A 21981-nucleotide genomic window follows, 5' to 3' on the forward strand; every position below is an offset into this window, starting at 1 on the left:
AGAAGAATCCCCCCAAGATCCTTCCCAGCTGGGGCAGTGCTCATACTCGACTTGGTAAGGGAATTTTCCAAAAGATCTGCATAATTGAAAAAAGGAGGGGGAAGTGGACAGAGAACATTTGCACAGGGACACTTGTGGAGCTTTCCTCTTGCTTTAAAACAAAACTCGAACAAAACCAAAACACTGCTGCATCCTTCTGCAAGCACACAAGTTGGAGGCACACATTAAAACTGAGCACCTGCATTGCATTTAAAATATATAATGGTTTGGGTTGGAAAGGATCTTAAGATCATCTAGTTTCCATGCTCTTGCCACGGGCAGGGACACATCACACTAGACTGTGTTGGCTAATGGTTCAACCTGGCCTTGAACACTGCCAGGGATAGAGCATTCAAAACTTTCTTGGGCAGCCTGTTCCAGTGCCTCACCACCCTTAAAGATCTTCTTTGTATCTAACCTGAACGTCCCCTGTTTTAAGTTTAAACCCATTACTCCTTGTCCTATCACTGCAGTCCCTAATAGTCCACCCCAGCATCCCCACAGCCCCCCTTCAGACACTGGAAGGCTGCTATGAGGTCTCCACGCAGCCTTCTCTTCTCCAGGCTGAACAGCCCCAACTTTCTGTCTTCCTATGGGAGGTGCTCCAGCCCCTTGATCATCCTGGTGGCCCTCCTCTGGACTTGTTCCAAGTTACATGTCCTTTTTATGTTGAGAACTTGAGAACTGCACACAGTACTCCAAGTGAGGTCTCACAAGAGCAGAGGACTCTTCTGATGCAGCCTGCCATACGGTTCACTTACCTTTTGCCCCGGACTGCTGCCTGGATTGCAGGTTTCTCCCTCAAATTTACCTTCAGCTTTCCCCACATGAATGCCAATGCCAGAGCTATGCTAGCACAGATCCACTCCATCTGCCTTCTGCAGCCAAAAATCGAGGTGGTGATGGATTTTTAACTCTGCCAAAGGGGTCAGCCTTATGCACGACCTCTTAGCTCTTTGCCTTTCCCATTACATTTCAAACAGCTGCTGAGGTGAAATATTCCACAAGACAGGGTGGAAAAAAGCCCCAAACCAAGAATACAAGCTCAGTCTGGACTCATATCAGTATATGCCACACTCATGTTTTTAAGGTTGTTTTTATTCAGGAAGTAAAATTAACATTTTTAAACTATAAATACAAATGCCAAGTTATTACATGATATCCAGAGGCTTTATATTTTTTAATTTCTCACAAATAATTCCTAAGGAATTCAACATACAACAGGGAAACCAAACAAGTTTTGCACACAATGAAAATCAAGTTACAGAGTTAGATACTGTCAATTTGCCAATTTATATGGATTTCTAACCTCATATAAATGAAAGCTCATAAAATAACTATAATTAATTCGTTAATGGTACAGCAACTGTCATTTCTAACAGTGTTATCTGCATTAAGCAAGCTGTCTATAACCAGGTGTACTTTACCACTGCTTACTCAGTGACATCACAAAGTTTTAAAGTATTTTATTTATATACTGTTACCAATATATATATGTACTGCAAAGAGGGCCAAACACTTGAGAAATGTCAATTTTACACAACATCTGCATGAATATTTCTGCATTTTTTCCCCAAACAGCAAAGCAGAGTCATTCTTTTCACACAGTTTAATGTGTCAAAAACCCCACACAAATCCACCTATATAAAAGAGCAAGCTTAACTACAACTTTCTCTCATGTGGGAGAAAAAGCCCAACAACGGCGTATCTATTTTAGACATTATCTTACATGTATCTGAAGAAAAGTCACTACCAAGAACAGGTTCACTAATTTATTTAGAAATCATAAAGTGTTTCTTAAAAAAGAGCATTACATTGTGCTCACTGCTCTCAAAGGATGCCAGGGACATGTGGGCTAGCAGTATTCTCCCCACTTCCAAAGAAAAGATACAGTGTACGTAAAGCAGGGTGTTCACAACAATTACAATGAAAACATTACAATCTACTACCAACAATGAACAAAAAATAAAAGTCACTCTCTCTGCTGCTGCTTCAAAATTTCAATGTTAGTTTTGTGTGCCCTTTCCCTCCCCCCACGTGTAAGGAATTAAAACATTACAACTGGTGGACAGCAAAGATTCCACTACACCTCAAATGCAGAACACCTATGAAGCAGAGGAATGTTGGCTTTTTAAACAGAAGCAGATTAAAAAAACAAACAAAAAAAAAAGGGGTGCAGGACTCCTTCAGTTCTTCACTAGTCTTAGAAAAACTTTCCAGAATACTGCTTCACACTATAAAAAAGAAAAAATAATCTTGCATTAGAATCCTTCAACATCTGCATACTGCTTCACACTATAAAAGAAAAAGAAAAAAGCATGTATTAGAATGATGAACCATACATCTTGCATCAACATTCACAATTACATTCTTAGAGCAGATTAAATTACAAATTCCTAATACATTTAAAAGTATATAATTCCAAAAGATGAATGGCTATTATAGGTATATTAATGTTTTAGGCACATTTAAAACTTAGTACTCTGAAGCCAAACATTTAAAACAGTAAAATCTGTTATGACAGCCAACATATTAATAAAGCAAAACTAACCAAATTAAATCTGAAGCTGTTAGTATTTGGTGGAAAAGACAAAGTAATGTCAACAAGATATGAAATGCTGCATAACAGCACCAAATCGATTTCAACTTGTCCTGTAGAGGCATGGTCTGTGCCATATGGCAGACTGTGATTTGTTGTCAATTTAGTTATCTAAAAACAACAAAATCACTAGTCTTCCACACAGAACTAGGCCAACATCCACTGTAATCTTCTATATTTTCTACAGGCTCTATGTAATTTATTACAAGTAGTTTTTTTGCAGCAGTTTTCACCACAGAAATGAGAGGACTGCTTGGTTAAGGCGTCTTCCAGAAAGATTAGTTTTGAGGGTGTCTTCATTTTAATTAGAATGGAGAACTGAAGATAATCAAGGCAGATCTACCACTGGTGATGTTAGGTTCAAACAGTTACTTAAAACCTGCCTTCTAAAACTGTATTGCAGAGAAGAGTAGCTTTAGAATGTACACATCAATTTAGAAGTTGACAGCAGGGACGACATTAAACTTTAACTTGCCTGTTCTGCAGTAAATACTGTGCATTTTGTATCTGGTCCTGTGTTCCCGTAATAGTTATAATCCGATCTTCTGAGCCTTCTAATGGTTCATCAATTTTGATCGAAGCTCCCGATTCATGACGTATTTGTTTGATTCTCTGGCCTCCCTTTCCAATAATAGATCCTGCCAACTAAGGGAAAAAAGCAGAGCATTCATTTCCCAATACAATTTTCTAAAAATACGTAAAAAAATCACAGCCATGTTTACATAGCTTCTTTAAGTTTAAAGAGCTGCAATGGAAACTCAGTGCTCTACATTCTCAGAACATCCCCTGCAATATTAACTGTATACAATTAATAGGTGGGATAAAAGTGGGAGAACCAGTTCTGATTTGCAAAAAACAAGTTACAGAGACCATGTCTATTATTATTACCAGTTTTTAAAATTGTCCAGTGTGTCTCTAAAGTGAAGACACAAACCAAACCATAGAGTTTTGCTGATTTAGAAACACTTGTTTTATATTGGAAGTACTTATCAAGCACCCTAAACATTTCTGATTTGCTTAAATAGTCTGAGAAAAGGTTGCAGTTTTTTTGTTACTTTGTTTTTTTTGGGGAGGTGTTTGGTTGTTTGGTTTTGGGGGTTGTTTTTTTGTTTTGTTTTGCTGTTGGCTTAATGAACACAAGCTGAAAGCCTGTCAACTTTACTTACATCTTTGGGAATTGTTACTTGTGTTGTGATGATGGGTCCACCAAGGTCTCCATACGAACCGCGTCCCCCTGCGTATGAATAATCTGATTTAAATGTATGCATCAAGTCCTTCAATAACTACACAATTAAGTACATGTAGAGGTTCTATATAAATACTTACCATATCCAGAGCCACCCTCAAACTGGAAGAGAAAGAGGAAAAAAAGTGACTAGCCATGCTTCATTAACATTTTCATCTCAAGTATCATGTGGTTAACTCTGAGCCTGTTTTACACAACAACCTCAAACCCCCCCAACTTCACTACAAGTGCTGTGCCATCAAAGGCAATAAAAAGGGCAGGGGCTGGTCCCTCTGCAGCCAAAGCCAGTCAATTGTACCAAACACCAAAACGGACCACTGCTGCCTAAACCTGAGACCATCAGCAAAGTTGGTGGGATCCCAGTGCTAATATTTAACAAAGGGTAAAAAACTCCAGTGTGCACCAGGGAGAGATGGGCAAAGGAGGCAACAGTGAGACAAACAGCCCTGCAAACACCAGTGAAGGAGTAGAAAACAGTGCTCCAGGCACTGGAATGGAGATTCTCCTGCAGCTGCTGGAGAGAATCACACTGAAGCAGATAGCCATAGTGCAGCTCATTAACAATGCTGTGCTGGGATCAGGTGTACATGCCCTGAAGGAAGCTGGAGCCCATAAAGAGCCTGTACAGGTGCACGTGCCTGGCAGGACCTGTTGCCTGTTGGGGGACCAACACTGGAGCAGTCTGTTCCTGACGGACTGTACCCCATGAAGGTCAGACCCACACTGGAGTAGTCTTCAAGAACTGCAGTCCATTGCAAACACCCCCATTTGAGCAGTTTGTGAATGACTGCATCTCATGGGAGGGACCTCACACTGAAGCAGAGTGACAGTGGGAGGAGGAAGGAACAGAGACAAAGCGTGATGAACTAACTGCAGCCTGCCATTTTCTATGCCCCTGTACCACTCAAGGTAGAGGAGTTAAGAGTAGGGAACAAAGTCAGGTTGAGCCTGGGAAGAAGTGAATGGTGAGAGAAAGGCACTTAGTCTTCCTCTCTGTTTCTCTCCATGCTATGTGTATTTTAAAGTGGCAGTAAACTAATCTTCCCCAGGTTGACTCTGTTTTGCCATGATGGCAGTTAGAAAGTGATCTCTCTTGATCTTGAGCCACAAGCTCAAGATCCATCTGACTTTCTCTCCCCATGCTCTCAAGATGGAGAAATTGCAGCTGGGTGGGCACCTAGCAGACAGCCAAGTTCAACCAATCACAACTACTCATTCCCAGAAGCTGTAAATCAACAACTTTTCCAAAACACTATTTACCTGCTACGCCCTTTTAGATCAAAATGGAAGCTGCTCGGACCAAAGATCTGAGCTTACCCTCTGTCTCTAAGCAACCTGTCACACAGTCATATTACCTGGTGTCCTGGTTTTGGCCAGGACACAGTTAATTCTTTTTCAGGTATAGTAGCTGGTACAGTGCTGTGTTTTGGCTTTAGTTTGACAAGAATGCTGACAGCAACAGCTAGAATATCGGTGTGTTAAGGACCACTTACCCCGATGATCAAAGACTTTTCAGTTTCTCACGCTCTGCCAGAGAGGAGGAGCATGAGAAGCAGGGAGAGAGAAAGAGACAGGACACCTGACCCAAACTAGCCAAAGGGGTATTCCATACCACAGAACTTCATGCCCAGTATATAAACTGGGGGGAAGTTACCTGGAAGGCCCAGATCACTGCTGGGGTCGGGCTGGGTACTAGCCAGGGAGTGGTGAGCAATTCTATTGTGCATCACTGGTTTTGTTTGTTTGGGGTTTTCTATTTGGAGGAGAGGGGGTTTTGTGTTTGTAGGTTTTTTTGGGTTTTGTTTTTTTTTTTTTATTTTGCTGTGGGAGTTATTGCTCTCTCTCCCCCTCCCTCTTTCTTTTTGTTGTTATTACTATTTTTTTTTTCAATTTCTAAACTGTTCTTATCTCAACCCATATGATTTTACCTTCTTCCCAACCCACTGGGAGGAGGTGTAAGCAAGCAGCTGCGTGGTACTGAAGTTGTCTGCTGTGGTTAAACCACAATACTTACCTGTAGAGATTGTAATACATAACAGCTTGTAGTGGAGTCCAAAATACAAAAGAACGAAGGACTCTACTTAAGACTTAACTCAGAGGCTGATCAGAGCAGCATATCCGCATACACACAGGCATATTCCTGTTGGAATTTGTCACAGGATCCCTTTTTGGGCAAAGCTGTTTTACAGAACAATCCTTTTCTTGATCTTTTCTGCCTCTGCAGAGTACAGGGCAGCAAATGAACTTGACAGCAGGTAAGTTAAACAGTTACAGTTTCTGTGTTTATGTAAGCTAAGAATTGATGTTTCATACTTGGCAGCACTTCGCCATCTTCTGACAGCATGAACACTTGACAATCCCTATTAACTTCTTTTCCCAAAGTCTACCCAATCAAATGGTTTGTTTTCAAGCACACTGATAATTAAAGCATTGTAGTTCATCTACAAGAAGCTACTTCTAATATTTACTGTTAGAAATATGAGAAAATACAACATTCTGAAGTTAATATAAAATAGCTATCCTAAATGCATGTATCTACAGTGGGTCTGTTACTGAGAAAGTTGCTGTTTACGACACAAGAATGGGGTGTGAAAGAGGCAAAAAGAGGTACAGAAAAGCTCCTATCATTTGACTGTTCTGCTGCACACTTCCACATTTCTATTAACATTACTTGCCTGCACAGGACACACTGCTAAGACAAACTACCAATAAATTCTGAGTCAGAAGACTCCGAATTATGAAATTATCAGCTTTATGTTTTTCACCAGATACAAGTTGCCACTGACTACACTCATGAGCAAAAAACCCCACTATCACTTAACCTGTTCAATAAAGCAGTTTTCAAAAGAAGTTGTGCACACTCACCAACTCTGGTGGCTGCATGTCATCACAAGCATCCACATGACACTGCATCATCTTCCAGACACAACAGAATAGGAGGAAAAAAGGAAAGAAATCTAAATTAAGTTCGTGTCATGTAGAATTGTACATAAGTTGGCAAGCTAATACAGTATGTACTTGTACAGAGAAACATTTATGCTACAACAAAGACTTAAAAGTATGTGACTTAGACCACTTTCAAGACTTGCTCCCTTTTGATTGTGAGGGAACTGTAAAGCAGTCACACTCACTTTTTTTTCCTTTCTGTGGTGTAAACAGATTTTTCCCTCTAACAAAGGACAGACAGCTAATGGCAGAGCAAAGCTTGGACAGGCCTGCTTTTATGCTTTTAGAACATTTTCAATTGCTATTACATATAAAAATATTGTATTTTTGCCATAGTTAGAAGAAGCTTATATTTCTGCCATGCATTAGACAATGAAAATTTAGTAAGACTGAAACTAGTAACTGTCAGTGATTCTTTATGCCAACAGCAGGTCAAGCAGGAAGGACACTGCCTCTTCTGTTCTACCAATTGACTTCCATACACCTCAAATAAATAGTAACTCGACTAAATTTACTGCTCCCTAATTACAATAGAAATTTAATTATGGTCTTAAGACGTGATATATAGCACTTCTTTCAGATTTCGACTATTTCAGCAATTAATGTTCATTTGTGCGCCCTAAAACCAGCTTAACCGGCTCTCAACACAGCTAACAATATTCTACTCTACAGATTTGTGCTACTGACTACTATTAATAGAATAGAAGCCGTGACACACTGGCTGGTCAGCTTAATTTTTACATCTAATGAAAGGAAATGCATTCAGTATTAACTGATGTAAAATTCTTTTGTCATAATTTTCTGTGGGTTTTTTTGGTGGTTTTTTTTTAATAGTGACCTAGGAGAGCAAAATTTTGTTACTTTCATCCAACAACCGTACGGATAAACAGAAGAGCTCTTATACACTCTTCTTTTACTGAGCTTTTATGTGCTTGTTAATGTTACATCTCAAACATTAACAACATTTTGTGCATTTTTTTAAGGTATGTGCCTTTATTCAAGTGTTTATACATCAGGACACATGTATGTACACATACATTTAAGTTAAAAAAAGGCCCAATAAGTGGGAAACATTTGAAGGAACAAAAGCACATGAGAAGTCTAAAGACACAGAAGTCTGAAGAGACTGTCCACTTAACTGAAGACATTCCAATTTAACTATTAACTCAGATTTAAAAACTTTTAGTACTTTGAATTTTAGTACTTGATCAGTTAATTAAAAAAAGAGGTAAGGGGATAAAATTACTTTATATGCTTGTTTGCTTTATTTTCCACTCTTTTCCTCTGGTATCTGCATACATTTATGTATGTGAAAGACCCCTGAGGATGAGTGTGTTATAAAAGAAATACTGGAAATACATTCAGGTATTTTTAATCTGTCAGAATAGCCCTTACAGTCCATAGGCATTTGATTTGAGTAGTTATACAAACAAATATATAGCTCTGTTAATAGAGAAGCAAAAAAAAAAAAGCCTGCCTTTCAGGAAAAAACTCCAAAAAGAATTATAAGCCAGATGAACTCTTTAAGCAGCACTGCATAACTGAATGGGCTAACAAACAAGTATCTTCTTTGGTGGGTGACTCCTCATGGGCAAGAGCAATTATCCTGTCTTTTAAAATCAAAATGTGTTTTTCTCATCTCAGCATTTACAAGGCTGTCAATACTCCTTTATCTCTGGAATTCCAGAAAATTCACAGTTCAACATCCAGTTTTAAAGGTCCTGGGCTACTCAATCTTTCTGCCTTTAGTGAACAAGAGAACTGTCAAAAAAAAAAAAAGAAAAAAAAACCAACCAAAAAAACCCCCAAACCAAATGAAACTCTCAAAAATAACCCCACCCAGGAAAAAAAAACCCAAACCCACCACCAAAACCCCACACCACCAAAATCAACCCCAAACAGAATCTGTACATTCAACAAAGTCAACATTTCCATGATTTTTGAAATGTTTATCTGAGAAAAGCAGCTGTTTTTGCCCTTTACTGCATCTATGCAAAATAGAATTTATTCTGGTTTCTTTTTTTTTTTTTTTACTATTTCATTTTATTCTCAAATAGAATTTATGTGAAAGCGCACTTCTGTTTGAAAGCTACCTTTCCCATGCATTGCCTAGTTCACTTTTAGTTACTCTGGTTTAAATTTTGCTAGAGAATGGTTTCCATAGGAAACGAACGGTGGCACAGCAAGATCTTACATTTATGGCATGACATCTCCAGCTTCAGCCTCACAATCTACGTGAAGACTTACTATCTGCTTACACAATTTAGGATACTACGATGATGGTTAATTAAAACTAGAATTTAAATGCAGTTTTTATTTGGGAAACAGACCTCACTTTAACCAGGCTATGACACTAGGTCATAAAGACCCAAAGCCATAAGCAGCCTCTCTGTGAAGAGGAGATAAAACTGCTCTTTGGAACAAAAAAATGAACAGAGATGACTACACTTACTTGTAGGAACTCATGTCAAGAAAGCAAAGGTCAACCTGACAAAAGTCAGGCTGAACAGATTTTGCATTCCAGCTGGAATGGAATTAAAATAGAACATACTACTGCCCAAGAGTCAAGCCAAGGAAGACTGTTCAACTAGACATCCAAAGACGGGCAGACTTATATGCTCAGTTTTACATGCTCTAGCACTGGCTTTATTAGCTGCAAAGAACACAAAAACTGAGCTTTGAGAACATGTAAATATGAATAAGAAATCTTGGAGTTACACTTCTCAATTCTTCCAGTTTCTCAATATGTAAAGTAGCATGGGTAACACTTTTCTGTAATACTGTGCAAACTTTTCCATTGAATATTTATAATAAACATGTGACATTCTTACGTACTTCCAGTAAATCTTACTCCCAAGGAGGAAATATGTAAAGCCCATTTAGGTAGCCCATTTCATAGCTCTTCCATTCATTTAAAAGAAAAAATCTTGTCTCACCCGTCATCTTAAAGCAGGTGCCAAACAAAGCCAGAGGAGAAAAGAAGATTGTTACTATAGAGATTTACCTCCCAGACATATGATTTCTCTTCCCAGGAAAGAGGAATCTAGAACAACAGCAGATGACAGCTGGGAAGTCACATTTCAGAATACAACATGGAAGAATATATTTAAGCCTTTTTTAAGATCCCATATACTATAAGAGATTTTTTAGCTCTGCAAGTTATTAGCATTAATATGGTTGAATGTACCCAATTTAATTTAGGATTCAACTTAGCAGTGGTCCTAGCTCTGAAACATCTGGAATTACAGTGGTTTGGGTTTTTTTTTTGCAGACAGATAAACCAGCAAATAGACAAGAATTGATTCAAGAGCAATCACCTTCCAGATTAACTAGAGCTCTTAATTAGATACTATACTAAAATCTGTATTACACTGTGTATAACTTGTGTTTGCAACATCAGTGTTAAGATGCTTGTATGATTCAAAAAATTTCAGGAAAGCATTGTTCTGATATGTTTTCTTAATCTGAAAAGCCTAACAGTTCCCATTTCTGTCACCCTCATTAAAAAAAAACTAACAAATGGTCAGTGCAAGAAAACCTGCAGGATGGAGCACAGTCAAACTTTTCTCCCTGCCATCAAAAACGATACAGAAAGGAAGCAAACAGATCATGTCTCAGATACCACTTACACCCTAGACATTCCTCCAGAGAAGGGACCATTTGTATGGACAAAACATTTTAGTTTTATCATCAAAATCATGCATGTCCCATATTTAAGGGCATGCGTTCAGCAACAGTATCTTCAGACAGTCAGTATTCTAACTGCTTATGAAACTGAAAAAGGCAAATTTTAAGCTCATACCATGCCATCGTAACGGTCTCCTGGTCTGCCCCTTCGGTCATAGGACATAAGATCTCTAAAATGAAAGGGAAGCAACATTACAATGCAATTCTTTTGCTTATCAACTAACTTGTTTGCTCAAATTTAAATTTTCACTTTCGTGGCTCACAAGCAACTTTATTTCAAACTACTCTAGCCAAGTACTGAACAACACAAAAGTTTCTGAACTATAGTCCTGGGAGACTACTACAGTGCAGCAAATAATAAATTTCCAGTACTTTTCAAAATACTCCCTGGTCTAGTACACCTGCAATCCTTGCATAATCATTACCAACATGGAAGCATGGAAAAAACATCGGAAAAGTGAATATATTTCAGGTGACTGTATACAACTGAACTTTGTATAATGCATTTATGCAACAACTCACCCGCCACGAGGAGGGGGTGGAGGAGGAAGAGGAAGGTTACGAGCTCTGCTGCCACCTCTACCACCGCGACCTGGTGGAGGTGGTGGAGGTCCTCTGCGAGGGCTCATGTCATCATAATCTCTTCTCGATGGAGGCATAGGTCGTCCACCACGACCAGGGGGCATTCGATCAAAACCTCCTCTTCCACGCATTGGAAAGCCTACTGGACGTCCCCTTCTATCATCAAACATCATTGTGAAGCCACCGTAGTCATATGTCTCATCATAGAAATTGGGATCATAAGGTTGGGCCCGTCCTTTAATTGGAGACTAAAACAAACAAACAAACAAAAAAAGCCCCCACCAGCCCAAAATAGGACCATTATAATTGGCATGTTAAATTAAATACATATACTAAACAAATAAACTTATTTGTATTTCACAATGTTGATAAGAAAAAAGGAGATGGTGATGCATTTCTTGTGAACTTAAGTGTGACAGAGAAACTGCTGTTACTTATCAGTGGCAAATAAAATTTGTCTCTTCAATTTTTGCATATTAATGATATGAATAATGGCCCACTACTACCAAAAATTGCTTCTCTCCCCCGTAAGGTGCACCCCAATTCTAGAAAACATAAATAGTTTCGAAAGGTGGTAACAGTCAGCCACTTTGTTACTGGGAAAGTAGGAGGTATTGGATTCAAAATATAAACTGAAAGACACCATCTTCATAGGTGCCTAACACTCATGAGGGACAATGAAAGAGTAAATTTAATCAACATTACCTCAGAGATAAGATCCAAGATAATCTTGATACATTCCACAACTCTATCAGGTTTTCCACCAATAAGCACCACCCTATCAGTAGAATGAGGACAACACTCTTGGAAGAGCTTAATGGTGGTCTGAGTGTTCTGTTGAAGAAAAAAAAAATAAAATCCAAGATTGTTTAACCTAAATATTTAAACAAATTTATAAACCTATTAAAACATTTTCAAAAAAAAAAGGATCCAAAAGATTATTAAATTCCCAGACTGTACGCCTGCTTCTGAATTCTCACAACATTTTTTTTTGTTTAAGAGATCTGTACTGGTAGTTTCATATGAAAATGTAAAACTTTCTCCTCTTTCAATTATGGCTCATCTATACCACTGTTTGACTAAATACAGCAAGATAACCACATATCCTGTAATAGCATACAGGTTGTATTAACCTTCACATGTCAAGAAAACATACTCTGGATGCAAGACAGTCATGTTGCTGGCATTATGTCTGGTTATATTGCTTTTCTCAACCATTGCAAACAGATATCAGCTTATACCTGAACTGACCTGAAACTGTCTCTGACACAATGCCAAGGAAGGACAAAAAGCATAGTTAGTTAAGCTCACAGAGACCATTAGGTGTTTTAGATCTCATTCCTATACTAGAAGAAAACAATGGTCTTCTAGGAGGTAGATTTTTTTTTTTAATTATAAAAATAAAGCCTTTTTACAGTAATATTCAGGCACCTACTGAATTACCATTGTAAGACTTTGTAGATATATATTCACTTTAAATAATTTTGCATGTCCAGTCACTTGAATATATATATATAGTCTATGTAGTTAATTTTAGGACTGATGAATACCATTTTAAGAAAAAAAAAAACTCAAGCAACAACAAAAAAAAAACAACCAAAAACAAGACCCCAAAACTTTCTTTAAAAACATTACCACAAATATTGCTTAGAAGCTTGACAAGAAGTCCAAAGCTCTATCACCAAAAACTTTATTTCTGATGGTTTATAAGGAAGTTTCAGATTTCCAATTCTCAGATCCACCTCAGGAGTATCAAAATAATGTATGCAGTATGTTCTGAACTAATTACTGCACAAAAGATACACCTGTCCCTTATAAATACAAAACACTAAGCTGTTTACTGAATGAAACCCAAACCTCAGAAGAACAGGGAAGAAGTACCTCTCTGAGTTCTTTAATTTTAGCACCCTTGACACCAATAATTCCTCCTGCCAAACTCTGGTGAATGAGAAGTCTCAATTCACAGTCAAAGTCGCTGCCTTTGTAGTGTTGATACTGTAAGAAAGATGTATACAAGGAAAATAATAAATTAGTCACATAAAATTTTAAAATATTTGGATTTTTTTCCAAATGGTATGACTTGATTATTGCCAAATTGTAATCATGTACTTCCTTTGATAGGACCACAACTATTTAAGCGCCTCACCTGAACATAAGCTGATATTGAACCTGTTTTCTTTATTACACTGCACAACTTGTAGAAAGGTTTAAGAAGGTATCAAGCAGTGCAACACTCATTTACAAAGTCAACAGAGAATACAAATTACAGTATAACTACTTCAAACTGGGGACAAAACAATTCAGAAAGCACGTTTTCTGAAAAGGGAGATGCTGTTTGAAATGACAGATTATTAATAGTGATTGCCCTGTACCAAAAAATGCCAACATGTACTTTGAAAGCCATAACCCTTCTTTAAAAGGCTTTTTGGTTTTATTTTCTAACTTCCTGTATTTAAGGAGTGGCAAATCTAGAACTATCTTATTTCATATGCTCATCTTTTCCTCTAAAAAGAAGCAAACATTGTGACATACCTCTTCCAAAGTAGGGATAATCTTCTTCAAGATTTCTCCAATTGTCTCTATATCTGCACTGATACTCAAGATGCTGTTGTTGGAGAATGTAACGCCAGACAAAATGGAGAAGATGGAAAAGAAAAAGTAAATCCTTTTCATCATCATACACAAAATTCTAAGAAGATTTACTACACAGATGAGCTCACAATTAATAGTCCCCATTTAAAGTAAACCTGTTTGCTCAATTTACAACACATGCATCTTTGTTTATGCCCAGTATATACGCATGATAAATTTAAGATTAGGTAGCTCTTGCAGAGAGAGAAAGACAGAATGGGCTTTTGGAAGGGCTCAGATTAAGTGGGCAAGAAATTGACGCAGAACTGAAGGTGAAGTGAATATTCATGTTCCCCGCCACCACTAATTTAGGATACCCTCGCTATTACATTGGTAAAACTGGCACACCTTCTCATGTAAAAAGTGGGATATGCAAGTGGTGAACATCGTATCTGGAGTAAGGTTATGAAACCAGTTAGAAATCAGACTACTAATGGGCTCTCCAAGAAAAACAAATACAAATGCAAGACAAAAGAAGACAAAACAAATGAGAAGCGAAGAAAAGTGAACCGGAGTTAGCATTTCATCAGAAATAATTATGAACAGGCAATGTTGAAGGGAGCAAGGTGGGCCACAAAGACAGAGCGAGAGACTATTTTGGAACAATTTGATTTACAATGCAGCAAATATGCAACACTTGAAGCTGTGCTCCTTCCATTGAAATAAAATTAGTGGATTGTTTGGGTGGGCAACTCACGTAAAAGTTCAGTGACAAAAAGACTTAATGGGGAAAATAAGACAGAAAACTTGAAAAAAAACAATACACCGTCTATAAGGGGATACTATTTAATTATATCAAAGGCAGGTAATATAATACATTTCTCTCTTTCTAATCAGGCAGTGAGGCATAAACTGTTGGGACATACCGCTCGGGGCCACTGCTGTCTGGGACTGAAACACTGGCATTGTACTGCATTGGTCATTGGCGTTCGTGGATGTTGGCATTGGGCATGGGCATTCAATCAGAAGTTGTCAAGTATGGTACCCGTTTGGCAACGAGCACATTTTTGGGCATAGCCAACCAGGGTTTCACATGGGCGTTCAGGGGCGGATGGGCCAACGTCATGGTGGGCAACGCAGGGGCAAGTCGATCCAGTACATGGGCAACGGAGATATATGGCCAAAAAAACAAGGAGAGGGAAGAGGGGGAAAAGCAATGAATTTTAATTTAATACAAACTATACTCATTACTCTCAATTAATGAAACAAGCTTAAGTTGTTCTGAAGACTAACACCATAATGGATTGCTACACCGACTGTGGCTTAACAGTATGGACCTTAAAAATGAGTCACTTGATCTGACTAAACTACTTTAAATAAATGATGTTTCAGTAGCAGGCTGGCTCATGAGGGTAGACACAAAACCTGTTGAGATCTGTATCACTAGAACCTTGGGTGAATCGGGAAAGGTAGTTTTCCAGACCAACCTAGATTAGTTGGACTTAGGTGACGTATTGATTAAAAAAAAAAAAACAAACTGGAAAAAAAAAGAGAAAAAAGAAACAACCCACGGAAAAAGAAGGACCCTAAAAACCAAAAATCAACTAGCTGCTGAAGTTAGTGAGCGTACGTACAATTCCTGACCATTTCAACTTAAATCTGTTTGCGGTAGTTTATGAACTTAATTGTAACTGATTTGTATTGATAGATACTGCCAAATCTTGTGTTGAACAGAGTCTTGATCGGGAAAACCGCTGAAATTGTAGCTGAGGTTAAGTACAGGAGTGTAAACAAATGGAATTTAAGAAGCGCTACCAAGTTTTATAAATAATACACAACATTAATGCCGAGCATGTGTCTAATCACAAGAGTCAACCCACTCTAAAATGTGAATAGGCAAGTAAGTCATGATCATGTAAAAGTGCTTCCAAGTAACAACAGAATGTTCCCTTACAGTCCTATACCCACATTTAAATTAAGCATCTTTAATGCTTTGATGCTTCATGTGCAAGCTCTTAAAGAACAGATGGACAATCCTGTTTGCTTTTTTAAAGGAAGTTGAAAGAGTTTCTTTATCACTGGGTTAAGCCAGCCACCTGCAATGATTTCAGTAGTACTGTAACTGATTCACACATATGGGAAATGGTACAATTAAGGGTTTTAAGCTTTGTCAATATTTCTCATTAGGGTATTAGTGCACTTGAAGAGTGAAATTTAGCAGAATCCTATTCAAAAGTGAAGAGATTTAATATAAACTTCTTCTCTCATGCGAGTTGAGCTGGGTTTTAATTACAAGAAGAACTGGGGAATTAAGTTATCTACTCTTGCAATCAATACAAATGGCTTGTAGCTAGGCTATTGGTGCCTAGAGTTGAGTTGCTCCCACTTCTAGAAAATCTTTTGATGTAGTGCTCTGAAAGAATTGGTGTTAAATTAGTTTAAACTCATAGATACTCACGTCTGTACGAAGTGCCTTAATATTTTTGCCACCTTTTCCAATCACTGCTCCAGCATTCTGGAAAATAGTTTTCAGAAGTTAAGTTATGCCAACATACCACAGAATACATTTTTTAACTCAAGACTAAAAATGGTAAATCTATCTCAGCATTACCCTGTTGGCCTGGGGGCAGGCAGGTACTGCTTTAGGAAGTTTCATATCAAACTGAAACAAACTGATACAGTTTGTCCATGGAAAAAATGGACCAACAGCTCTTACCACTGAACTGAGGAAAGTGAAGAATATTCAGTTTTGCAACTAATGATTCAATTCCATATAGGAGTTTCTAAGCAATTCTTCCTAGTATCTCATACACTATAGCTCTCAAAAATATACTCTATGAATGTAACATATTCAACAATTTCTCTAACTCATCTGATCAGCTTTTTCCCCAGTTTGTTTTTTTTTTCTTTTTAAAGGAATGCATTTGCAAATTCCACTTCCGCGTTCCAAGCATTTCTTGATAATTTCAATTGCTACTTTTGGTTTATACCTCTGTAACTTAACTGACTTCTTAGAGCAGTATATTCTGAAAAATATTAAAGCTACCAACTTCCAAGCTTCTAACACCGACAGGAATAAACTGGCAGAGACCAAAGAAAAGTAACTGCAAAGCTGTATTTTTACCATCTTATTTCAAAGATTACAGGCAAAAGCACTGCTTTTATTACATGGATCACACATTATGTTAACTGCATATGAAACATGTTGATACTCCAGGTAACTTGACTGTCAGACAGAAATGCAACACAGGGTTAAGGTAACATTTCTCCATGCCAGTGCAAACGACTTGAAATACTTGAGGAAGTACAAGACATCTGTAATAACTAGAAACACCTGAGGAAAGTCATACATATCTTTACTGTAACTAACTAGTCATGTCAACAAACCCACTGAAATCCCCGAAGTATTACTCCCATCTTTACTCCTATCGATATATATGAACATGTTTAGCAGATCTGCTTTGAAGAGCTAAGAAAGTTATCATTTTGCCTCTTGCATTTAACTTACAATTACTCGCTGATCATTTTCTAAACTGCTTCCTTTCCAAAGATTAATATGCAGCCATTCCCTTCAAAATAACTATCTTCCACTCAAATACAAGAACACCTAATTTCCATTGCTTTATTTTTTTCCCCCAACAAGTACATCTGTTAAAAATAACAGTACTGATCCTTAGAATCTCACCTTTTGGAAGAACCTCTGAAGGTAATTCCATCACAATACAATTTTTACTACCATTCATGCACATTTGAAGATATTAATGGTAAGTTATCGCATATTAAATAAAATACATTAATAATAAACATATATCCCAACATAAACCATCACCATCTTGAGCAGTGCTATAAACAAAAATCAGTAAAATCAAAAAAAGCATACTTTGCTCTGAAGCAAGATGCGCAGTTCAACCATCTCATCTGTGTTCCGAGATCTCTTGAAGGCCTGCTCTTCCTCCATATCTTCTGCAGGACGTTTGCCTATAGAGAGATCCATAGGGGAGAAACACAAACATTTATTTAACTTTCTAAGTCGTATGAACTAGAATACATGCCAAATTTATGCTCTGTATTCTTAACACATTCTTTCCTATTAGCCCAACACTAATCAATTACTGATGCCTCTGACAAGCCACAGGGCAGAAACAGGTCTTCATCAGCTTACATACTGATTAACTATTAAAAATCCATTTAAAATCTATGAACTATGTTTTAAATGAGAACGTTGCATGCAGCAAGAGAGAAATTTATGACACACGGTTTAAAGTGTGTTATGCAGCATCACCCATTTAGTGTCTATTTATAGTTTACAATGGGGAAAGACATCTCACGCAAAAAGCTCAAATGCAGTTTGGCCAACACTGAAATCCTGGTGGAATAACAGTAAAGTGGTACTTCAAATACTGTTTGGAAAAAATACTGTTGTGAATCAATGACACTGAGACCTTAGCTTCCTCCTTAATTACGCCCAGTAAGCTTTCCATGAAGCTCTTTAGAGGTATTTCACGTATTTATGCTCCTGTACGTAAAAATTCCAATAAACAAAACATAATTAATGGATACGCATGACGGTATTCCACGTTCATACTCGCCACACTGGTACTGAATATTTAGCTATGAAATATTTTCAAATCCTCAGTCATCATCGAGGCTTCAGCCCACCCAGTAACTGAGAACCACGCAGCCACTTGCTGACTCCCTCCCTGCTTTCCTCCCCCAGTTCCCAGCGGGATGGGGAGGAGAATCGAAAGAATATAACTCCCACGGGTTGAGATAAGAACAGTGCAGTAACTAAGGTATAATACAAACCACTATTGCTACCACAAATAATAGTAATGATAAGGGAAATAACAAGGGGAGAGAATACAACCCCTCACCACTCGCTGACTGATACCCAGTCCGACCCAAGCAGTGATCTGCGCCTTTCAGGTAACTCCCTTCAGTTCATATACTGGGCATAATGTGCTGTGGTATGGAATACCCCTTTGGCTAGTTTGGGTCAGGTGTCCTGTCTCTGCTTCCTCTCAGCCTCCCTTCCTCCCCCCTGCTTCCTCCTGCCAGAGCATGAGACTGAGAAAGTCCCTGGTTGGAGTAAACATCAGTTAGCAACAACTAAAAACACTGGTGTCATCAGCACTGTTCCCAGGCTGAAAGTCAAAATTACAGCACTGCACCAGCTAAGAAGGAGAAAAATGACTGCTATAGCTGAACCCAGGACAGTCATAACTTGCAGTTATTTATCCCATGCCTAAATCATGGGATAAATAAGAAAGATTGTGTTCATGCTTCAAAAGCATGTGTAAATATATTGTCTAATTTAAGAACAGAATGCAAATAGGATGCAAATATGTAAATACATTGTCTAATTTAAGAATAGAATGCAAATAGAATGCAAAACTACTTCTGATATAAACATCTGATACAGTTAAAGCACTACTAAGTATTTAGAAACATTGAAACTTACCGAGGATCTTTCTAAGAAAAAAACAGTCCTTTAAAAAACTTACCATTTGTCTCTGTGTTGGTAAAGGTCTCTTCCTGTTGCTCAGTCTCCATTGCCTTTCTTTCTTATGTTGGCAAGCAAAATCTGTTGAAAAGAAGAAAAGCAAGAACATCTCTTTCATGAAAAGGCAAACTGTACATTGCTCTAAAAGGAAAAGGCAGAAAGAAATGCCGGGTTTCAGAACTTACCGCTTTTATATATCCTCGCTGACAAACACTCAAGTGTTCTGGGAGGGATTAAAATCCAACAGACTTGCTTCAAGAGCCTATGAAAACAGCACATTATCAGTTGTGACTCTGCCCACTTGCAGCTTCAATTCTCACTACAGCCAATACCAGAGGTCTGGCTCAAGTTTTCTTGCAAATTGTTTCTCTATGAAAGAGAAAGCACACCTGGAAAAACACACAACTTTAAGGAGACAAAGAACAAGTATGTAAGCTTACATATAAAAAAAAACAGTGTCTGAATTACAGTTTTTGGGCACATGCTAATTGCATTTACTAAAAATTGTTTTGGTATATTTAAAGTGAACATGTATCCAGCTCCTCTCTTTAACATGTTAGATGACACATGCATTGAATTTACTTTTTAAAGGACACTATGTAACAGTTGGGTCCTAAATTCTTAGGTCGAAATAATAAAAAAGAAAAAGCAGGCGAACTTCACTGTGACTTTCCGAAATACGCATCTTATTTGTGATCTGCTTTTTGTTAAGTTTATCTTGCAGTACTAGGAATTCACATTAGAAAGAAGTCTAGACAAAGGAAATACTTTTGTAATCATGTATTTCCCTTTTGTATTTCACCAAATTTTTTTGCCCCAACAAATTACAGCTATTCACTCTGATGGCAACCATAAAGAAAGAAAAAGGAAAAAAAAAACAAAAAGAGAAAAAAAAAAGAGGCGCTTCTTTTTTAACATACCCTCAGGCAACTGTTCATTTATAACTGTTGCTTGTTAGGCAACTGTTAGCTTGTACAGGCTAACAGCAGGCACTACCTTCCCAGGACACGCTAGTCCTTCCAGGCACTTGAAGTGAGCCATAAGACACTATTTACTGACAGCGAATGCTCAGGCAGACTTTTGCCGACACGCTATGTGGGGTGAAAGCAGGGAGAAACTGGGCAGATTTTTTAGACCGTTTAAACAGCCCTTTAGGACCCCGGTTGTTTCATTTCCAACCATTCCCAAAAACTTTTAAGGCTGCACGGAGTGAAGTGTAATGTACTATTCAGGTCTTAGTCTCTCCTACTCGGGCGTATTTACTCGCTATGCCGAACCTCCCCTGGCCGCCTGTAGATAGCGCTCTCCGCGCGAGATCACCTTGGCTAATCCTATTTGAAAACAGCTAAATGGTAAAGCGGCAACGGAAGGCGGGAGGTAGCACCAGCTACCACACACATAACACCTGGAGCTGGGCAAAGCCGCCGGCTCGGCTCGGCTCGCGTCCCCGCTTACAGCGATCCGACCAGCGGCGGGCGGGGAAAACGGCGGCGTTACGTAACCCCCGCCGCCCCGGCAGCACGGATCAGCAGAAATGGCGGTCACTGTAATGGCGGCTGCCGGCTGCTAGGCGGAGCCGGGAGCGGAAAAGCCGCCTCCACCACGCGGTCGCAGAGAGATTTATCCCCCTCTGCCCGAAGAGGACACAAAGGAGGCGCCCGGCGGCCTCGGCGCAAGCGGCCTCGGGGGACAGCCGCGTGGCCACGGTCCCCGAAAGCGATGAGCCGCGACGCGGGGAGAAGCCCAGTCGGCCTCCCGCGGCCACCTCCGCGCAGGCCGCGGCCCTGAGCGCCCTCCTTTCCACCCGCCATAATTCCCTACAACTCGCCTCAGGCACAGTTACCAAGGGCGAGCGCAGGAAGGCGGAGGCAGCCGCTCCCCCGCCCTGAGAAAGCACCCGCTACCGTTGCCGGCCTCCACCACACCGTCCCTCCTGGGAGCCACAGTGACTGGGTTGCAAGACACAGGGCCGCTCGTACAACAGCGGCCACCCTTCCCGTCTGTCACGCAAGGCGGTACGGGCCCCCCAACTGCTCTCAGCCGCCTCAGGAGTCACCCCCAGCGCCAGTCGAGGCAGAGACTCCATACTCTCCTTTCTCCATACAGCGCTCACCCCACTTCACCGCCATTCCTGTGGGAGCTCACAAGGCGAAGCCTCCAAAACCGGGGAGGCTCGGGCCTCCCGCAGCACCGCGTCACGCAGCGGCGCCGGCAGAGGCACGGCGGCTCTGCGGCTCCAAAGCTCAGCCCGGCCTATGTTCCCCTCCCCGCCCCCCCTCCCGCGCGCGGGCAGCGCCCCCTCCTCGCTGGCCTCGGCTACACCTCTCCGTGGGTGCGCGTACCTGAGCCCGCCGCCGGCCCCACCGCGCACGGGAGAGAAAGCGGAGCTGCCCCCACCGCCAACGCGCACCTCCGATGCTGCCAGTACGCGATTGGCCCGGCCGCTTCACCACTGCGCGGGGCCAACGCCGTCCCACTGGGTAAAGCAGCTGCCCGTCAGGGCGCGGGAGGCGGCTATCCCCGTTGCGCCCCGCCCTCCGTGAAGGTTAGGATCAGACAGGCCCAGCCACCGGGAAGAGGGCAGCATCATGTGCTATGGCTGCCGGTTGGTCGTTTTACCTACCCACAGTGGGAGCCCCGATGAAAGTGGTGCAGGGGGGCGGCAAAGGAGAGCGAGAGCGACCTCGGTCGTGAGAAGAGAAAATGGCGCCTGCGAAAACCCCGCCTTGTGCTCGCTAGTTGCGCCGGCGGTGGAGGAAGGGAGGAAAGGAAGGTGGGGGGGGGGAGGAAACGATGGCTAAAAAGCTT

General features: G+C 40.0%; 1 protein-coding gene across 10 annotated transcripts; it reads right to left on the minus strand.

The window, feature by feature from the left end:
• Nucleotides 1-1116: 1116 nt before the first annotated feature.
• Nucleotides 1117-21940, minus strand: HNRNPK (heterogeneous nuclear ribonucleoprotein K). Of its 10 annotated transcripts, none has more exons than XM_031054445.2 (17): nucleotides 21797-21940; nucleotides 19359-19435; nucleotides 19175-19254; nucleotides 17551-17648; nucleotides 16129-16185; nucleotides 14597-14640; nucleotides 13632-13704; nucleotides 12981-13094; nucleotides 11805-11933; nucleotides 11040-11347; nucleotides 10633-10687; nucleotides 9835-9873; nucleotides 6750-6800; nucleotides 3965-3986; nucleotides 3805-3887; nucleotides 3114-3283; nucleotides 1117-2334 (listed from the first exon to the last, which is right to left on the minus strand). In XM_031054445.2, the coding sequence occupies exons 3-17, from the start codon at nucleotides 19221-19223 to the stop codon at nucleotides 2301-2303; spliced, it is 1326 nt and encodes a 441-aa protein (XP_030910305.1). In that variant the 5' UTR covers nucleotides 19224-19254; nucleotides 19359-19435; nucleotides 21797-21940; the 3' UTR covers nucleotides 1117-2300. The 10 variants fall into 10 exon arrangements, with proteins under 10 accessions (XP_030910305.1, XP_030910303.1, XP_030910299.1 ...); XM_031054443.2 differs by having other exon boundaries at nucleotides 1117-2273; nucleotides 17551-17660; XM_031054439.2 differs by having other exon boundaries at nucleotides 17551-17660.
• Between the last annotated feature and the right edge of the window lie 41 nt (nucleotides 21941-21981).

The sequence above is a fragment of the Melopsittacus undulatus genome, chromosome Z, assembly GCF_012275295.1.
Source record: "Melopsittacus undulatus isolate bMelUnd1 chromosome Z, bMelUnd1.mat.Z, whole genome shotgun sequence".
Lineage (NCBI taxonomy): Eukaryota > Metazoa > Chordata > Aves > Psittaciformes > Psittaculidae > Melopsittacus > Melopsittacus undulatus.

Bases quoted from the DNA above. Each gene is read 5' to 3' on its own strand.
- HNRNPK (XM_031054439.2), bottom strand. From the start codon at position 19,223: ATGGAGACTGAGCAACAGGAAGAGACCTTTACCAACACAGAGACAAAT. The intron at 16,186-17,550 runs GTATGCTTTTTT...ACTATTTTCCAG, and splicing joins GCATCTTGCTTCAGAGCAAA to AATGCTGGAGCAGTGATTGG. The intron at 3,987-6,749 runs GTGAGTGTGCAC...TTTCTCTTCCAG, and splicing joins ACATGCAGCCACCAGAGTTG to TTTGAGGGTGGCTCTGGATA.